Source organism: Triturus cristatus, chromosome 3_2 (genome assembly GCF_964204655.1).
Source record: "Triturus cristatus chromosome 3_2, aTriCri1.1, whole genome shotgun sequence".
Taxonomy (NCBI): domain Eukaryota; kingdom Metazoa; phylum Chordata; class Amphibia; order Caudata; family Salamandridae; genus Triturus; species Triturus cristatus.
In genome coordinates this window covers 895,180,698-895,201,263 of record NC_140584.1, presented here as the reverse complement: position 1 = coordinate 895,201,263, position 20,566 = coordinate 895,180,698, and the positions used below count along the sequence as shown (strand labels likewise).

At 44.4% G+C, this 20,566-nt stretch overlaps 1 protein-coding gene across 4 annotated transcripts in view; it reads right to left on the bottom strand.

Annotated features, from left to right (window-relative positions):
* TRPV1 (transient receptor potential cation channel subfamily V member 1) overlaps positions 1–20,566 on the bottom strand; it is a 460,649-nt gene that overhangs the window by 102,553 nt on the left and 337,530 nt on the right. For all 4 annotated transcript variants that reach the window (XM_085649322.1, XM_085649326.1, XM_085649325.1 and 1 more), the window contains exon 13: positions 7,161–7,504. In XM_085649322.1, coding sequence (XP_085505448.1) covers positions 7,161–7,504 — 344 coding nt within the window. The remainder of the gene's footprint in view (positions 1–7,160; positions 7,505–20,566) is intronic.

The following is a 20,566-nucleotide window of genomic DNA, read 5'->3' as shown; positions in this document are numbered from 1 at the left end:
GAAAGACGTCGCAGCCTGGATGAGTGACAGCTGCCTGAAACTGAACTCGGAGAAGACTAAGGTACTCGCCCTTAGACCCTCCCCTATGGCGTGGGACAGCTCCTGCTGGCCCCCTGCTCTCGGAAACCCATCCACACCGACGGTTCACGCCCGGAACCTCAGCATCATCCTAGACTCCTCCCTCACCATGACCCGCCAGATTAACGCCGTCGCCTCAACCTGCTTCAACTCCCTCCGCATCCTCCGAAAGACCTTCGAGTGGATTCCCCACGAATGAAGAAAGAGCATCACCCACGCACTCTTAACATGCAGACTGGACTAGGGTAACACCCTCTAAGCCGGAATCAACAAAACCCTGCTACACAAGCTCCAAACCATCCAGAACACCGCAGCCAGGCTCCTCAACGGAACCCCACAACACGAGCATAAGACCCGCACTTACGAGACCTCCACTGGCTCCCCATCGAGAAGAGAGTAGCCTTCAAGCTACTCACCCACACCTACAAATCCCTCCACAACATCGGATCCAAATACCTCAACGAAAGAGTCTCCTTCCACGTACCCAAAAGGAACCTACGCTCTGCTAACCTCACCCTAGCAGAGACCCCATGCATCCGCAGAACCAGAGCAGGCGCAAGAGCCTTCTCCTACGTCACAGCAAAGACCTGGAACGAGCTCCCAGTCACCATCAGACGCTCCCTCACACTGAACACCTTCAGTAAGAGCCTCAAGACCTGGCTCTTCGGCTGACCAGGAGATGCTGCCCCCCAGCGCCTTGAGACCCTCACGTGTGAGTAGCGCGCTTTATAAACAAAAGATTGATTGATTGATTGATTGAACTGCAGCACCTCACAGTCAGCAGCAAAGCAGGCTCATCATTCAAGCAGCTCCTCATGGCCTCCAGCAGAAAGTTTCAGACTTCTCAGGTCATATCCCCTCACCTAATTTGGACGCTAACAATCAACCCAGCACCAGCTCTGAATCTCAGAAAATTCTCAAGCACCCCGAGGGGTGTCACTTACACTGATCTGTGAGAAGTTCTGGAACACTAATCTGGAGATTCAGTTTATTTATTTATTTATAGGTTTTATATAGCGCCTGAATCATCCCCAAAGGGGGCGCTTCGGACTGTGCTGCCGGAAAGGCTGATGGGTAATATTAGAATAGAGCGTTCTTAAGAAGCTTTCTGAATTGGGGATAGTCAGAACATTCTCTCAGATGAATGGGGAGCTGGTTCCAATAGAGGGGAGCAAGGTAGGAAAAGGCGTTCCCACCCAACCTTTATTTCCTGACCCGTGGGACCAAGAGAAGCGATTTGGTTCCTTGACCGAAAGGTCCTAGAAGGGACATAATGATTACATTTCTCAGCGAGATAGAAGGGGCCATTGTTATACAGGGCCTTGTGGACGGTGCAGCAGATTTTGAATTTAACCCGCTTGCGCACTGGAAGCCAATGAAGCTGTTGAAGGAGACGAAGGGAGGCAGTTTGGGGGGGGCATTCAAGACAAGGCGCGCTGCGGTGTTCTGAACCACCTGCAATCTGCTTAACGAGGACTCATTAGATGAGACCAGGAGGGTGTTGCAGTAGTCTAAGCAACTTAATACAATTGTCTGAATTAGGGTTTTGCGTGTGGAATCTGGGAGAAAAGGAAAAACGTTGCCGTAATAAACCCAACACGTAGAAGCAGGAGCCAGCAGTATAAGCAGCATGCTCCTTCATGGTCAAAGCCAGGTCTAGGCGGATGCCCAGGTTTTTAACAAAGTCCTTAGGGGCAGGGGGGGTTCCAAGGGCTGCTGGCCACCACTCTGGTGTCCACAGCAAAGGTGCCTCTCCAAAAAGCATAATCTCTGTCTTCCCTGCATTGAGTTGGAGAAAATTGCTTCTCATCCAATTTGATATGGCTATCATTCTCAAAGAGAAGGTAGACTGAACAACAGGGGTAGATTTATTAATTGAGAAGAGAAGCTGAGTGTCGTCAGCATATGAAATGGGGGTAAAGCCACAGGTCCTGAGGAGGTTAGCCAAGGGAGCAACATAGATGTTGAACAAGGTAGGGCTCAAACATGAGCCCTGGGGTACTCCCTTGGTCAGTTCCATCGTCTTTGGATGAAAAGGTCCTAAATTTATGGTCTGAGAACGGGAAGAAAGGAAGCTCATCATCCACTGAAGAGCAGGTCCTCTGAGTCCAATCTCCTCCAATCTCCTGAGCAAGATCTGGTTAGAGACTGTGTCGAACGCGGCAGAGAGGTCCAACAGCACGAGAATTGTTGAATGGCCGCTGTCTAAGGTCATCTGATATTATCCGTGACCGCTACCAGGGCAGACTCAGTGCTATGTTTGGGCCTGAAACCAGATTGGGAGGAATCCAAACTACCAGTAGATTCGACATGGTCAGACAGATGTTTATTAATGTATGTTTCCAATACTTTGCTCAGGAGAGGTAGTAAAGAAATGGGACGGAGATTGAAAAGATCTTCCATAGGGACCTTGGTGTTCTTACGGATAGGGATGACCTGTGCCGCCTTCCATTCCAGTGGAATATAACCCTCTCTCATGGAGAGGTTGAGAAGCGTACCTATTTGCGAGGACAATTGATTAGAAAGGGATGAAACAATTTTGGCTGGAATAACGTCAAGGGGGAGACAGATTTTACTGTGCGTAGTAAGGCTTCCACATCCTCGGAGGTCATAGGGGGAAAGCTCTCCAGCAGCTGTGTTTTTGCGATTGCAAACGGGTCAAAAGGCGTGGCATCCGGTTGCTGGCTCCCTAAGGGAGTGATCTTGTCATAAATTAGCTCAATTTTCTGAGTGACTAAGGGGCATATCAACAACAACCGGCGATAATTATCTCTAAGCGCACTTAGCGCTAGGATAATTATCGCCGGCTAGCGTGAATTTTTATCGCTGAGATAGCGTGCTATTAGCAACGCTTATCTCAATAGCGATAAAAATCCTCACGCTAACAGGCTAACGTGAGATTATCGCTGGAAACCCAGCGATAATCTCACGTTACCTTGTTGATAGGGACAGGCAAACTTAGCCATGATATCCTCCTTCCATAGGATATCATGGCTAAGTCTGAAAAATACCAGACGTAAAAAAGCAGCGTTAACCGCGGTTAGCGCTGCTTTTTTTGTCTCTAACAGGGTTAGCGACATTCTTGATAATAGGAGAAATGTCGCTTAGCGACATTTCTCCTATTATTTTACTCTTAAACGCCCCCTTTGCATCTCATTAGAGATGCAAGGGGAAGCGTAGAGTAAAAGGGTGCTAACATGCAAATTTGCATGTTAGCACCCTGTTGTTGATAGGGCGCTAGTTTTATCTCTCCTTTTTTCGCTTTTAAAGCCAAAAAAGCAGAGATAAAGCCCTTGTTGATATGCCCCATACTGAGCAATTTCATCGCAGAGAGCTTGGGAGGGGGCCTCTAAATTGTCAACAGGCCTTAGGACTGGTGAAGGACTTGAGAATCTGGAATAGGGTTTTAGGAGCATTCTCTGCCCTGGCTAGCTGTAAAGCAATAAAGGCTTTCCGCGCTGCCTTTATATTTTTATGGTAGTTGAAGAGGGCTGTCTTAAATCTATCTTTGTGCCTCTCATCATGAGATCTGCGCCAACGTCTCTCCAGGTTTTTACACTGTGGTTTTTCATCACGGAGCTCAGGAGAGAACCGGGCTGTCTGAGGGCACCTAACTGAGTTGGGAAATGATTTCAGAGGCGCAAGCAGATCAATGGCACTTTTAACAGCGGAGTTGTACTGGGCTCAGCCATCTTCAGTGTATAAAGGTTCAGCCTTCCAAGGTGCCGAAAAAGCAGCATGGAAAAGGTCCGGGGAGATTTTATGCCATTGTCTGCGGACACAATGAGAGGCGGAAGGGGGTGCAACAGCCACCCTAGGACCCTGAATATGGAATTCAATTGATGCGTGATCTGACCATATCAGCGGCCGGGGGGGTTCACACGTAATACTGGGTGAGTTGGTAAAAATAATGCCTAGTTTGTGACCAGCTGTTTATGTCGGGCCGTCGTTGAGCTTAGCTAAGCCTAAGAGAGCACGGTCTGCTAGAAGCATCGACGCGTCGGGGTTGGCAGTACATTCACTGTGTACATTAAAATCCCCCAACAATAAGAAGTTATTGGTGGGGATTACATGGGGAGCTAATATTTCTGTGAGCTGGAGTGAGAAAACTACCAAGGGGCCTGGGGGCTGATAAACTAAGGCACCCTTGCCGCTAAGTTGTGAGAGGAAGTCAATGCGGAAGACTGAAATTTCGATGTTAGCGTTACACCGTTGCTCAAGTGTGGAGACTTTAATACAATCTTTGTGAATATTAGCTATTATGCTGTTACCATTTCAGGACAGCCATAACCTTTCTCCAGTTTGGAAAGAGTTGAAAGAACACTACACCCTTATGGATTATAGAAAAAGTCTGCTCCCAGAATCCATCTTCCTCTCCAATCACTCATTGACTTTACATCCTGTAGCCGGCGGACTCTCTCAAGCTTCAAGAATATCAGCAATAAACCTTACTTTACTCCAACAACCATTTTTTACACCATGTTTATAATGGAGTTCCAAAATGGTTTCAACTATTTCCAAAGCCATCCATGATACTCCTGGCTCATCCTACTTCACACCTATAGCATGGGTACACAGATTATCATGCACACTTAATGCATAGTAGGAATGCATTGCAGAAGAATGGACAGAAAAGGTTAATATGTGATGTCAGTAGGTCAACTGCCCCAAGAGAACAGGTTAAAAACACTGGCCTGTCAATATAAAATTAACAGGCTGTCACAACTGTCCATCTAGGGCAATCCGTTTGAGCTGACATAGTTATACTCATGATGGTGGCCATGTATGGTGCACCACTTCTGACCTCAGAGCCGCACTCTGTGCCTCAATCCATAACTCAGTGGTCCTCGACATGCTTGTGTGATCATGTGTGCTGCGGCCAAAAGAAAGAAGGGGAAAATAATAGAGATTAACTAGAAAAGTCATGCAGGGAGACATTCCCATCCCAACAATGAAAGACACACTTTAAGATTTCTGGCGGATTTTTGAGATACTGACAAAAAGTACATTCTCTCCATCACAGTGAGAAGATAAGTGTTGTTTCAGAAGTCCTAAATTCATCTGCAGGGAGGAGTGCTTTCACTTTGAGGAGAAGAGATAGTTTGTTCTAGTTGCTTAGGCTGTGTACAAAGTTTATTTTTAAACTGAGATTGCTTTTGAAATGGTAGCCCAAAGGCATGGACCCGCTAGTAAGTTGTGGGGTGAAATTCTTTGGCTTCATTCCATTTATCTGGCTTTTTACCTGCTGGTATCTGATGACACAGTTGAATCATCTTGAGATGGACAATGGAAATCCATGCTTGTATGCTTAAAGAACAGGATAGTATCAGGGTGATGGAGTTGCCTAAAGTCACTCATATGCAACAAAAAACAACGTCTCAACTGGAGGGTACTTAAGAAAGGACAATTTGCAAGCGGTGAAATTAATCACAAGAGGGCAGGGGAACAAAGGAGGGGAGACCACAGCATAGGAGTGAGGTAGAGAAAGTCAAATTTTATACATTTCTGTAAGTAGTTAGGAAGCACTACAGTACATATATTTATATAATGACCATAACACACAAGGTGGGCACTGGACGTCCTGGTGAAAAGTGGATGGCGCAGTGACACAAGGGTGCAAAGAACAGCGTGAACGGCGAGATAGAGAAAAATTAAGGTGGTCAAAAAACAATGCAGATATATACAAATTGTATGTACAAAATTATTTAGATAATTAAATTGACCACAAGAGCGCCTGAGTTCTAGGCTGTGTAGTCGACGGCGTTTTAACCTGGATGATTTCAGGTCATCATCAGGACAATAGGTCATTAATTTGACGGTAGTGCTTCTGGTAGAAAACCAGAGGCGTCAAGTTGCGCCCCCCTGCATGCACCCCATGGCTTTTTGTTTCCTCTCTGCCACGGTTTTCATGAAGGAGGTACCACCATTAAAACCTTGGTGGAGATGAAACTCGTACTATGCTTTGCGGGACTGAGGCAGTCACGCCAAGCATATTGCGGCTTCCTGCCCACCGCAACTCCACCAGGAACTGTGGTTCAGTAACGGCTGCTTGGTGGCTGTGATGGGGCATTGGCGGTCCAACCCCTCCAAATTGTAATACGGTGGTCAGAAGACTTGACAAACCTTTCTTTATACAGCTCTGAAACATACCCAGCAAATATGTTATACATTTCCTCATTGTGTCAGATCTATAATGCTGTGGTTGTGTGTTGATCAATATTGTGGATATGCTCTATGTCTTAGTAATTACATGCTGAAAAAGATGATTACATATTAGTTTTTCTTAAACTGTGCGTGTAATAATGATTTTCTTATATTAATTTTGAAGAGATCAGATGTAAAAGGTGCTATTGTCTGGGTCTCAATGAAGGGATGTGTTCGTAGAAATCCTACCTTATTAATATTCATGAAGCAGGGTCAGTCTGCAAATCCTTGTGAACAGAGCAAATACAGATATGGAAGCCTGCATCTCTGCATTATCCTACATATTGTTCAAAAACATGGTTTACAGTGAATGTGACATCAAATAGAGCATGCAGTGGCCTACAGGACTGCTGCCTCTTTCAGTCAATGCTTTCAGATGCACCTCACACATTAGAAACCCCTCTCCACTGACAGCTTCCACTGTGCAAATGATTACCAACTGACAAGGGAAGTTGGTACCCTTTGCCTTTGTATGCTTTGTTGCTACCAGAGCGGTCAGAAACCATTAATACACTTTCTTGCAAATTGCAAAGAATTGGGAAACCCTTTTTGCAACTCTGGTTCCATTACAATTAGCAAGAATGCGAAATGCATTTCTTGTGGGTCGCAATGGCTTTTGTGACCCACAATGCACTTCTGTATATAGCAATCTGGGGTTTCTGCCTTGAAAAACCTGCCACCCTACATGGGGCTGGCAGCACAAAGGGAGACACTTGTTAATGGATGCTGACAATCACTAAGAGCTAAGGAAGCTTTAGTTGTAGGTACTTTTTTTTAATTTGATGTTTTATATGTCACCTCTATCAACAGCACTGTCTCAAGAGCACCTATTGCATGCTCTGAATTAAAATAGGCAGTCAAAGAAACACACACAGTACCTGCAGTTTCCAGATGCTCTTGCTTTCCTGTGCAATTTTGCTCACAGTTTCTCCCATCAGTGCAATAAGCATGTTGAGCAGCAGGATGTAGGTCAGGATGACATACACAACCAAGAGCAGGACAAAGATGGGCTTGAATCGATAGTTGTCTGTGAACTCCAAGTCTCCCATTCCAATAGCGAACTTGAAGAGCGCCAGGCAGGTGTAGTACAGGTTGTTGTAGGACTCCTGGCCACCTTTGCAGAACGCACGCCGACCTTGAAAACTGGCCCAGGGACTATAGTTCCCCTCAGTGAGTGGTGGGTTTTGGTTTTCTTCTTCGTCCTCAATCAGGGTGACTAAAGCTGTTGGCATGAATAAATAATTTGATATTTTATAATGACGTGCTATTTTATACATTTCAGTAGCCAGTTGGCTTGCTATGGGCAGAACCTATAAGGTAAAATTACTGAAAACAATAATCCTGCGATACGTTTGTAAATTAATGTTGATAAAAAAAAGGAAATGAAAAGTAATTAGAGGATAGTGAAATAAAAAGTTTGCAACTGACGTTTTGTGAATTTACAAACTTTTCATTTTGCGAATGTGGCGATTTATTTTTAACTTTGCCTGAAAGTAAATCTTTTTGTAAAACTATTTTGGGAATAAATGTTTTTAGCAAAAACCCTTTGGTTGCTAAAGCATTCTCCCACCAAAGATGTGCATTTGCCGAGATTTGCCTCTGTGAAATACACTTTGCAGAATTGTTGTCTTGCAATTCAGACTTCGTTACCTTCACGAAACTTGCGAAGTTTTGAGAAAAAAACTAATTTAACAGAGGAAATTATCTGTCCAGCTCTAGAAGTGATGAAGAAATTTACCAATAAAATAAGTAAGCAGCCTTTGTACCGGTGGAGCCCAGGAGTCCTGTGAGAGAGTCCTTTTGCGTGGAACACTTATGAGCTACATACATTTTTGGACTATTAATAATGTGTCGCAGACTTCTACATACAGTTCTACCAGTGGAAAATCATGCCCAGATCATTTTACTGAGTTATTTGATGTGACGACAAGGAGATTAGATCAGGCCAGAGCGATGGATGTGATCTCTGTGGATTATAAATGCATGGTGGAACCTAGAGGGAGGGAACTTCCTTCAATAACTGAGCTGGTTAAGGTTGACCATATAGTTAGGCATGATTCTGCGTGATTATAAATGGATCTTGAAATAAATGATCAGTCAGTGGTCTATCTAAAATGTAGGTATAATCTTTCAGTCAGCTGCGCTGATGCCACAGATGAAGACCAAGTTCAATAGATTACCTGCCACATGGGTTGCTGGCGTGATCCATTGGTAGATGCCTTGAGGATAGTGACTTTTAGTCACGTTCCAGTGTCGATATCCCCTTCTCCTTATTTACAAAGACGTCATTAAGTCACTTAACGTGGCTTAACGCCATCTTGTAAATAAGACCCCCTTTCATGCTTCACTTAGCATGAAAGGGGCATGCAATGGGTGTTGTAGTAGGCGTTCCGCTGCAACATCCATTGCTTTTTTACGCTGCTCCATATTTACAAGGATGGGGCAGCGCCAAAAACGAAGGCCAGGTAAAACCTGGTTTTAGGATGGCGATACGAGGAGAAATTATTATTTTCCCCTCGTATTCTGTTCTTTCTCTGTGTGCTTCATTCTGCAGCACACATAGAAACAGCAAATCGCCTTTAAAGATTGTTTATGTGCAGGAAGGTGTTATAGACAGGGTAAAGACATGTATTTTCTTACATGTCATTTCACAGATTATCATGAGATTACCTGTCAGAAGACAAGCGTTTTGGTGTTGGCCTCCCACTCTGACAGGCCTAAGGGGTTGCGCAGTGATGATTCTTGTTAGAACCTGTTGAGGAGGGTTGTATATTCTTTTGAAAGCTGTATTTTTAAACATTTGTTATTTTGTAACTGTATGCATGATGGTTGCCAGTTTATGTGCATTTAAATAGGCCAGAGTTAGGTAAGGGGTAAAGCCAATGGTTAAACAGTAAAGTCTTCATTGGGAAATGTTATGCCAGATTTCATAGGTTTGATCTGTTTATTATAAAACATTATAACAAAGCCAGTAGGCCTTGCCTACTTAGTGTGAAAAGGAGGAGTTAAAGACAACTGGCTTGTGAGGATGGATTGTTATTACACTGGGCTAATGCATGTAGGCATTAATTTTATTACATGGAATTTCTCAGATAACCATACTAGGCAAGGATTGTAATGTTGGCGATTCACCCAAACAAACCGAGGGGATAGAAGCTATGCACTACAATAATCCTTTTTGGAGAAATTTGATTTTGGTTTGCCAACTGTAATTTTGTATACAATTGTACTTTCACGTCTGTATGCAGGATGGTTGCCTTGCAGGATGTTTACGCTCAGTATAGCAGGCTTGAATTGGTTAAGGTGACATGCCAAAGATAACAGATATAGGTCTGATTGTATCATATGAAAAGTTACAATAAAGGGAGCAAGCCTGGCATGATGATTGTGAAAACCACATGTTAAAGTCAAAAAGCAGTTAAGGGTGGATTGTTATGACTCTGAATCAAAGCCTACAGATGTGTTTTCTGGTCCATGGAATTGCACAGATCACCTATTATGCTTATTATGCCTTGCCAACTGTACTTTTGTATACGTTTTCTATTTTATGACTGTATGCCTGATGGCTGCCTTGTGAGAAAGCTTACATTCAGTACAGTAGGCCTGGGTTGGTTACGGTGACAGCAATAGGCCTCATTGGTGCAAGGAAATGTTTTGCCAGCTGCCATAGGTCTGGCCTGAGTATTCTGATAATTTATTACAAAGGAGGTAGGTACGGCTTATTTATTTTGAAAAGCATATGATAAATCCAATAGGAGTTTAACAGTAGATTTTTGTCACATCATATTACAGTCCACTGAAAGATATTTGGTTAAATGTAATCTCACAGATTACCATAGTAGGCAAGGGGTTTGGTGTTGATCACCAACTTTGACAAACCCAGAAAGCAGAATTTCACTGTGCTGATTCTTGTTAGGCCCCATTGAGAGGGCTGTATATTGTTTTGCTAACTGTAATTTTGTACACATTTGTAATTTTGCAACTGGATGCTATTACACTTGCCAGTTTATACACACGTCAGTAGGCCGGTGTTGTATGTAGAGTCATGCCATTGGTAAAGGCTATGTGCCTTATCAGTTAATTGGAAAAAGTTATGCCAGATTCTTTAGGTGTGATCTGTTTATAAGAGAAGGTAATGACAACGCAAGTTGGCCTTACTTATTTATTGTGAAGAGCATGTGTTAAAGGCAATAGATTTTTAAGGATTAATTAATATTACACTGTGTTAAATCCTGAAGGTAGGTATTTTGTTGCATGGAATCTAGCAGACTACCTTAGTTACCAAGGGTTTTGGTGTTGATGACCCACCCGACCAAACATTGGGGATAGACGATTCGCACTATGGTAATCCTCTATTAGTAGGGATTTTCTATTGTTTTGACATCTGCAATTTGTACATATTTATAATTTTATTATGGTATACATGATGGTTGTGTTATGTCTTATGCATATGCACTCGTTGTTACTTGAGTGGGTTCCCTAGCAACTGTGTCTCGTGGTGAGAGTTCTGAGACTGAAAATTCTATGCTCCAGCTGAACTGTCACTGGCTAAGCTGCTTGCTAGGGGTTGCATATATTACAGAGCTTCTTAAATAAAAACAGTGGCAATACCATTTCTGCATGGAATCTGCTTCTTAAAAGTGGCAATGAGGATGTGAACCTGTTCCCTGGAAGATCTACAGAAGAAGCAAACCCCTGATTCGTTTTCAGTGTGCACTGAAGCGATTGTCGGAGCACGATGGGCAAGTATTGTGGAGGCACTGTGTTTGCCTGGCTCACGTTAGTTAACAACTGTTACAACTATAATTCCAAGCGGTGCACTAGCCAGGAGAACTTGTTTGTGTGAGGGCAATGTGACACAATTGGAGAAGTGGTGCTGCAGTATATATTTAACTGTGAAGGTGATGAGAGAGTGGGACCTAGTTGCACGTGGGGTCCCCTAATTCCACGCGTGTCTGACCGTCCGGTCACCATTTTGGCTGAAATTGAGAATTATTGAAGGTCATCAGCAGTTTTCCATAGCCGCAGCAGTTGCCTATGCGCGTGGTGACGATCTAATTGAGTGCGAGCTGCCACTCTTGCAGTGTACCGGACCATGAGGTGAGCACTGCGAGATCACTAGGTTTCCCCGTGGGTGTTAAGGGCAAACAGTTGCACAGCACGAGGAGAGCCGCACGACTGAAGTGGAGCCAGTCGTGGCCGGAAACTGATTTACTGGGTGCTGGCGGCAGGGCTGGCAACGGCTGGGAAAACAACTTGAGGATCAGACGTGCGGGGGGATGGGGGCCTCGCAACTATGCCGAAGTGGGAAGGGGAAGAAAGCCGCTGAGAAGGCTTGGAGCAAGGCAAGCCGGTTGTAGCAACCGAGTTAGGTACCAGTGACTAGTAAGGAATGACTAAGTCAGCAAGTATTTAAAAAGGAAGGACATAGTGGAAGTAGAACCAAAGACAGGGCCTTAGCAGAGGCATTCAAAACCTACGTTAGGTATATAGGTAGGGATGTGTTTGTAGCCAAATGCAAGTTGGCATTATTGAAGCATAGTCTAGGCATTGAGGGTAGGTTTTCAAAACATTGCCTAAGCCTACGCATGCTGCGTTGACGAACCATGACGGGAATGGTGAGCATGAGTCCGAATCTGAGGAGGTACTTAATGATGAGTATGTGTAAGTGATGAAGGCCTTAGAGGACAATTATGGCAAGAAAGTAAGCTTGGTTGTGGAGACATTAATTTGTCTTTAGATTCCAGTTACCTGGGGAGAATGTACAACAATATATTTCTGTCTTAAGAACATTAGCCATGACATGTAAGGTTAGGGATCTATATTAATAAATTATAAGGGATCAGTTTATTAACAGGACCAACATTGGCAAAATCCTGGAGAAGTTGTTGGAATAAAAATGATTCCTTCCTGGGTAAGGTCATAAATATTGCATGTAGAGTACACACATCCACATATGTAATGGTGCTGAATGAGGTTCAACACAAAGACAAAAGTGAGTGTAGCAAGGTGAAAGTGGGACAGAAGGTAAATAAAAGACTTGGGGGATTGGGCAAGGCACTTGTAGCCAAGGAGAAGGGAGTGTGTTATAGATGCCGGAGCACAGGGGCGCTAGAGTGCCTGAAGCAAGTTGGCTGCATATTTGGCTGTCTCTTGACACTGGGTGACATCAGCCATTGCCCACAGTTAAGCCTGGTGCAGTGGAGAAGCAGAAAGATGGCCCCTAAGTGACCATCATGTGGAAGACCTGCCATGCAGTAAATGGTGGGCGTAGCTGCCGGCAGCATGGGCTGTGTGACTAGGTGCCCTGCTGGCACTGAGTGGGATGGGTATGCCCAGACATGGGTCCCTTGCTCACTGTGCCACTGGATTCAAGCTAGCCTGGCTGATGAAGGGTGACCCCGAAACTGGTCCCAGGATGCTTGTTTCCAGTCCAGGGAGGACCTGGCTTGGCAGTTCGGTCTGGACTGTTCCCATGAGGCACAGGGTCAAGACTGATTTGCATATGGCTGGGTCCAAACTGGGGTGGCGTAGTGGGCAAAAGAAACATGGATTTAACCCAGATCTCTTGACTGGGGGAGAATGTTTGAATCTTTCAGCATTCCATCCATCATTTGTTGCAGTCATACTTTTTGCCCTAAGCGGGATGGGTATGCCCAGACATGGGTCCCTTGCTCACTGTGCCACTGGATTCAAGCTAGCCTGGCTGATGGAGGGTGAAATACCCTGAAACTGGTCCCAGGATGCTTGTTTCCAGTCCAGGAAGTACCTGGCTTGGCAGTTCGGTCTGGACTGTTCCCATGAGGCACAGGGTCAAGACTGATTTGCATATGGCTGGGTCCAAACTGGGGTGGCGTAGTGGGTAAAAGAACGATGGATTTAACCCAGATCTCTTGACTGGGGGACAATGTTTGAATCTTTCAGAATTCCATCCATCATTTTGTTGCAGTTACACTAATTAAAGTGGGCACCTTGCACCAGTCCAAACAACCCTTATGGTGATTTAAGAGGGCAAAGATAACCTTAGAAAGCTATCCAAGTGGAAGCTGTGGAGAGGAGCCTTCAGGCTTAGTCTTGAAGGAATGTTAAGCAGCTTGTTTTACCAGAATGCAACATTATTGTATTGGTTAAATGAAAGGAGGACCACACAGTAGTTATAAAAATATGTATTTATTATCATAACAAACCTTAAATACCTCACAGTATCTGCTACATGCAGAGAATCACAAAGCAGACAATACTGTAGCACAGAAACATACGTAAGTAGCACTAAATCACAGTGGGCTCCAGGGGGAGACCAAACCATATACTAAAATAGTGGTATAGGAACAACAACTCGAGTCAAGACAGTGTCTAGAGGTTGTAGAATCGCTGCGACCCCAAGGAACCACCCAAGGTGAATAAGTAGGGACCCCACGATGGACGGGTGCAGTGTGAGAACACGACCGCGTGCTACGTACGATTCAATGGGAGAGTTGCGGTTGGAGTTTTAGTGTTTAAGGACCCTTCCCTAGTGGATTACAAAAGAACCCCTTTGGAACATAGAAGGTTGGAGAGCCACCCCACCCATTGATACCGAAGTACCAGAGTTACCTATCACAGGGAAGCGTGGTGAATAGGGTTGAAGTAGTGTCGGAAACCGCTGTCGTTCTCAATGGGGGCCTTCAAAGAAATGCCACTGCTAGAGTGTCCGGTGGAACCCACAGTTGGATTCTTGAAGGAAGGAACCTGAAAGCAGAGGGACAGAGCATGGGTCACTCAGGCGTGACCAGGGGCTCATTAGACGAATGCCCACCGATGTCGGGTGCTTCAGGTGCAAAGAGGGAGATCTTGATTCTGCAGCCACGGAGACCAGGAGACGTCGAGGACAACCAGGAGCTGGATGCAAGCTGTCCCACAAAGGATGTCGAGTGCTTAGGGCTCGGTGTCCGACTGGAGCACCAACAAGCCTTGGCAGCGGCAAACCATGAAAAAGGTTGAGGAAGATCACGGTCTGGCCCAACAAGGACCAGGAGACTCACCACAGCAAGGGGAGTCACAGCAGACCTGGAGCAACCAGGGGAGCCCAAGAAATTCAGTAATGTCCCTCAAATGGACCCACAGGCCAAAGGCACAGGAGTCTCAAAGGGACCTCTAGCAGTTTCGCAAAGGAACAGCTTGCAGGGCACAGAATGTGAGGAGGCCAAAGTCCTTCGTACGAAATGTGCGAAGATGTTGAGGCTAGCAATAGTCCAATGCACTTAGTTGGGGAATGCCAACAAGCATATGCAATTGCAAATGTACGCGGTGCACAGGGGTTCGGCTTATGCAGTCCCCACGTGGGATACTGGCCTCAAACTTGGTGAGAGGGCAGCTCAATCTCAAACAACAGAGGAATCCACCTCCTGTGTTGCTGGAGCCTTCGGAGTCCGCAGGAGCTTAGGATCAGAAAACCAGTCAGTTGTGTTACGGTGCCTGCGAATGCAGGGGAGTGACTCCATTCAGCCCAAGGGAGATACTTCAGATGTCCTTGATGCTCCACAGGTCCTGCACGGAGCCTCTATGGTGCACAGGCACAGACGATGCTTTGGATGGAGAGGGAGATGAAGTCTGGATCAATCAAAGTCCAGAGTGTCCAGCCGGTCGTAGTTCAGTGTTTTTTTGTTCAGAATCTTGTCCACGTCGAATCTAGGGTCCTACAGCCAGGTAAGCCCTTTTGTAATCCATGGGAGAGGGTTGGAAAGATTCAGGGGACACTCCCAGGGATGGGTCAGGACAGTGGGGAGGATACTCCCATGTCCTTTGTCCAGTTTTGCACCAGAGAAGGAGCCAACGGCTCCCAGAACTTGTTTGAGTTTGATTATGCACAGGGACACCAAGTGTGCCCCTCGTGCAGACTTTCAGGCACTTTGCAAGTGCACCCATCCAGCCTCAATACACTAAATCCTGTCTAGGAGGTGGTCACACCTCCCTGTGACAGGGTGCCAATTGTCCTGTCTTCCCCTGCTCGAGCTTGGCTCAGCAGCAGGAGGGCAGAAATGTGTCTCTGGTCGGCAGCAACCATTTCGTGCTGCCCATGTCGAGAGGCTGGTACCGGTCTGACCAGGAACCCCACAAAGCTTGCTTCAGAAGGATGGAATCATACCGTGAGGTTATAATGCACCTCTACCTATATGTCTGGCTGAGTCACAGACAACCCGGGAGAATGGTCTCCGAAGGCTGCAGAGGGGCTCTGCTCATGCAGGGGCATCCTCTCATGTAAAACCCAGCACCCTGCCTTCAGGATTGTCAAGGCCTGCTACAGGAGTGACGTAAGTTTTAAGTGTAGTATTAAGTGTAGTTACATATATATATAGTAAACCTATATTTATCGTAAGTGGTGCAAGTACCAGCTTACACAGGATGCAATGGCAGAACTGTAGTTCCATTTTGCATGGCCTCTCATGGGTGGTATAATATATGCTTCAGCCCATGGGAGGCCACTGGGATTCCTATGCTATAGGTACATGTGTACCATATACTAGGGACTGACAAGGGTACCCCAGTATCCAATCTGGAGTGTACCTAAGTACATAACACAACCAATTTAGGGAGAAAGCAGATAGACTGGGGTCCTGATTAGCAGGATCCCAGTCAGACTAGTAAAAACCAGCAAAACACCATGCAAAAAGTCAGGGTAACTATGCAGTCAGATCCTACCTTCCTACAATTAGCTTAATATCGGAATGAAGAACTACTTGGTATGTGTAAGGATATTACCCGGAAAGCGAAAAACACACATGAGAAGTTTGCCGAAATTGCACAAAGATATGGAGTTGACATAGAAAAGTCCAAAGCTTTAAAAAAAGAAGTATTGATTGGATTTTAGTGATAAGGATTTAGAGAGTTTAAATGTTTCAGGAAAATGCTTACAAATTAAAGAGTTGAAAAACAGTCTTAGGAGATGGGGTGATGTGGATAGATGGGAAGGTAGATGGGCAAAAAAGAAGGATGCAACAGTATCTTTACCTCTGTATCCTGTGAGGGAGGTGGCAAACGCAACGGTGTATCCTATGAGAGAAGTACCAGGAAAAGGGTTTGTTCATGTTCCATGGTCAAGAAAGGATATATTTCCATTTACAAGCGATTTTCCCAGATTGAGAGAAAAACCAGTTGAGTGGTACAAGCAAGTGAAAGATTTATGAAGGTTTCGAAGGTTTTGTGGAAAGATTTAGATGCTTTGGTAGACATTGTAGTTCTGACTGACTTGTGGATCGAGTGTAACATTGCTATAGATTAGCCAAAAGAGGAGTATGCAGGAGATCCAAAAACAGGAGCACCATCAGATGAAGTCATGAAAAAATATAACCAGGTTATTACTTATTTGAAATAAATATTTTGCCGCAAGAGACAGATTGAGTAAAAATAGATAGAACTACTCAAAAATTAAAGGAGTCAGTTCAAGCATATTATGAGAGGCTTTTACAGGCATTTAAACAGTATAGTGGGATTGAGAATGTCTCTGAGAATGATATGGGACATTTTGTGTATCGGTTTGTGTACGGTTTGAGGCCAGAAATAAGTGCCATGATTCAGAAGCATTTGATTTGTTGGCAGAGTAAATCAATAGATGAGATACTTTGTTATGCAAAATACTGTGGAGATGATATTGATTCACGTCACAAAAAGTTGAATGAGAAATTGATGTTAGCCCAGATGAAAGCAGAAATGAAAGGAGGTTATATGAGTATGGATACGGACATTTCAGGAGCGTTTCAGGGAAATGGTCAGACAACTACTGGAATGAGAGGAGTGGTGGTAAATCCTGTGTCAAATTTGATGCCACAAGGAAGTAATCATTCTAGAGAAAATGAAGAAGAAGTTTCTGTGTTATGGTTCTGGCAAGTTCGGGCATTGGAGGCACGAGTGTAGAAATATACTGTCAAATACAGGAGATGTACAAACTATTAGTAGTAGATGGAATGAGATAGTCGCAAATGGTTAATGAAATAATGAACCAACAGAATCAACAGATGTCCGTAGGAAGAGGGCAGGGTCAGAGAATACCACAAAGTCCTATGCAGAATACGAATGGTCAATTGCAAAGGTACAAACCGAATGTGGGTTTCCATACCAATTATCAAATGAATTCAAATGTGCAGGTGGCGTCACAATACTTGTTACATATCGATGAGAGTGATTCAGATGCATCTCAATGACGGTGCCTGGGGGGGAGGAATGCGTGCTTGGCGCATCCTTAGCAGTAGACCAGAATGGTCCCTATATGGGTGACAAGGTAGACGGAAAGCCTATATCGTTCCTTGTAGACACTCGTGCTACCCGTTCCACTGTGAGAACTGTGGAAATTCCCAACCTACCCCTCTCGGGAGAAAGTATCCAAGTCGTAGGAGTATTGAATAAATTAATCTCAACCCCAGTGACCAAACCTGTGAAAGTACACATTGGAAGTTTTAAAGATCTACACAAATTTGTGGTGTGTGTGATACCAGTCCAGTCAATCTGTTGGGAAGAGATTTGCTGTGTAAGATAAACTGTTCTATTTATTGTACACCAGATGGGATAGAATTCCATATGAAAGATGAAGATGTGGTATTTAAAATGGCTAGACAAAAGCAAGAACCCCTTTGATTCAAACACTGATTGAACAAGGCATCTTGAAGGAAATATTAGGAAGCCCATGTAAGTTGCCCATCATGGGTATTCGAAACCTAATGGGAAATATAGAAAAGTTCAGGCCCTTCAAAAAATTAATCAAATTGTGATACCTTGTTGCCCAATAGTGCCGAACCCAGAAGTGATTCTATATCAGATTCCATGTGAGGCAGAATGGTTCTCAGTGATGGATTTGTGTCAAGCATTTTTCTCGATTCCCTTGCATCCGGATAGTCAATATTTATTGTGTCTTGGCATCATGCCGAGTTTCACAAGGGTATACAGAAAGTCCCTCAATCTTTGATACAGATTTTGAAAATAAATTTGGAAACGTTGGAAATGCCTAATCATTCTGTGCTGGTGCAGTACATTGATGATTTGCTGATTGCATCAGGAACAAAGGAGGCTTGTTTTACTGATACGATTGCTCCATTGAACCATTTGGCAGTAAGTGGGCATAAAGTGTCACCAGCAAAATTACAATTTTGCCAGAAAGAAGTTCTTTATTTGGGACATCACATTGAAAATGGAGTCAGAATAGTGTCTCAAGATCGGATCAATGCCATATTGCAGATGAATCCGCCAAGTACACAAAAAGAAGCTAGAATGTTTTTGGGAATGGTTGTATATTGCAGGCAGTGGATACCACCTTTTTCCCTAGTAGTCAAGCCCTTGCAGAGGTTGACACACAAAGATGTGACAGATCCTGTACACATGAATGAAGAATGCATGAGTTCATTCCTTGAACTGCGAGACAGTTTATGTCAAGAACCAGCATTAGGAAGGCCTAACTTTAATAAGAGTTTTACTCTATTCTTAACTGAACGATCAGGCTGTGCACTTTCAGTTCTAACACAAATACACAGAACTGCATGCCGTCCTGTGGCATATTTTTCATCCACATTGGATCCCACTGCCTTACCAGGATGTTTAAAAGCTGTTGCTGCAACTTGTGTGAGTTTGGAGCAGTGCAAGTCAATTGTGATGGGTCATCCATTGAAAGTGTATGTGCCACATTCAGTTGAAATTTTGTTAACGTGAACGCATACACAGCATCTTACAAGCAGTTGCTTAACAAAATATAAGCAAGTGATATTGGGCGTGGAAAATGTAACTGTAATAAGGTGTATGAGTTTGAATCCAGCTACATTGATGCTGTTCCTAAGTTGTGTAGTGGTTTTGGAAGAAGCTGATCACGATTGCCTTGATGTGACGGATTTGTGTACAAAGTCGAGACCTGATATACGGGACACCTAATTACCAGAATCTGATTATGTTTTGTTTGTGGATAAATCATGCTTCAGAGACTCTGGAGGTACCTTGCGAGCAGCATATGTGATCTGTACGGTGGTGGGTGTTGTTGAAGCATCCTTGTTGAAAGGAGTAAATTCAGCACAAGTGGCGGAATTGATTGCACTCACTAGGGCGTGTTGCATCATGGAGTAGATGCGAGTAACCATATTTACGGACAGTCAATATAGTTTTGGGGTGGTGCATGATTTTGGGCAGTTGTGGTCTCAACGTGGTTTCATGACCTTTTCAGGTTCATCAATACGAAACGGAGAGTGTGTGATGAACCTACTGATGGCGTTACAGCTGCCAGCTCAAATTGCTGTGGTAAAATGTTCAGCTCATCAATCTGGGCATGATTATGTGACTGTCTGCAATAGATATGCTGCCAAAACCACACATTATTGTGCTCTAAATTCATATGCATTTTACGGTGAATCCTTGAAAGAACAAACTGATGAATCTGAATGCAGACTAATGTTTTCAGTTGTTGAGACATGGGAAGAAATTCGAGAATTGCAAGATTCAGTTACCCAAACAGAAAGGAAAGGGTGGGTCAAAGCAGAATGTACACGTAGAACAGAAGATGAAGTGTGGGTTTATACAGATGGAAGACCTGTACTGGCAGATAATCTGCAAGCGCCTGCCATGGACCGACATATATAGGCAGGGATGCAATGATGAAACTTTTTAGATAGACATGGTACAATCCAAAATTCAGAGCTATTGCAGAGAGTCTGTGCCAGAGATGTATAACATGTCAGCAACAGAATGCAGGTAGGAAAACAGTGGTTAGCATGGGTCAAACTGGAAGGTCGGGAGGTCCTTTGACCCGCATGCAGTTAGATTTTATAGAGATGCCTTCTTGTAATGGATTAAAATATGTTCATGTGATTGTGGGTTGGGTTGAGGCATATCCTACATGATGAAATGACAGCCTAGCTGTTGCTAAACTGCTGCTTAGAGAGCTCATCCCAAGATTTGGATTTCCAGTCTCGTTGGAATCAGATAGAGGAACACACCAGTGGCATAACGAAACATGAGGGGGCCCCCCTGCAAAGTACATGGAGGGGGCCCCCTATTCTCCGCGTCAGTCAAGAGCTCTTAGGCCAGCCACCCGCCATACTGCAGGGGCTCACCCCAGCCACAAAAAAAGGATTCTGGTTCCTCCATTGGTCACATCCGCCCTTTCATTGGGCGATTTACATATATCAGTAAATACTGCTGCTGTGCCCTCCAGCAAAGTTACATAACACTGCATCCAGCCGTACCACCAAACACATCCTCCTACTTGATGACTCACCTTCAAGAGAAGACTGCCCAGTTAACCACTTCCAAACACAGACCACTGCCTTCGTGCCTG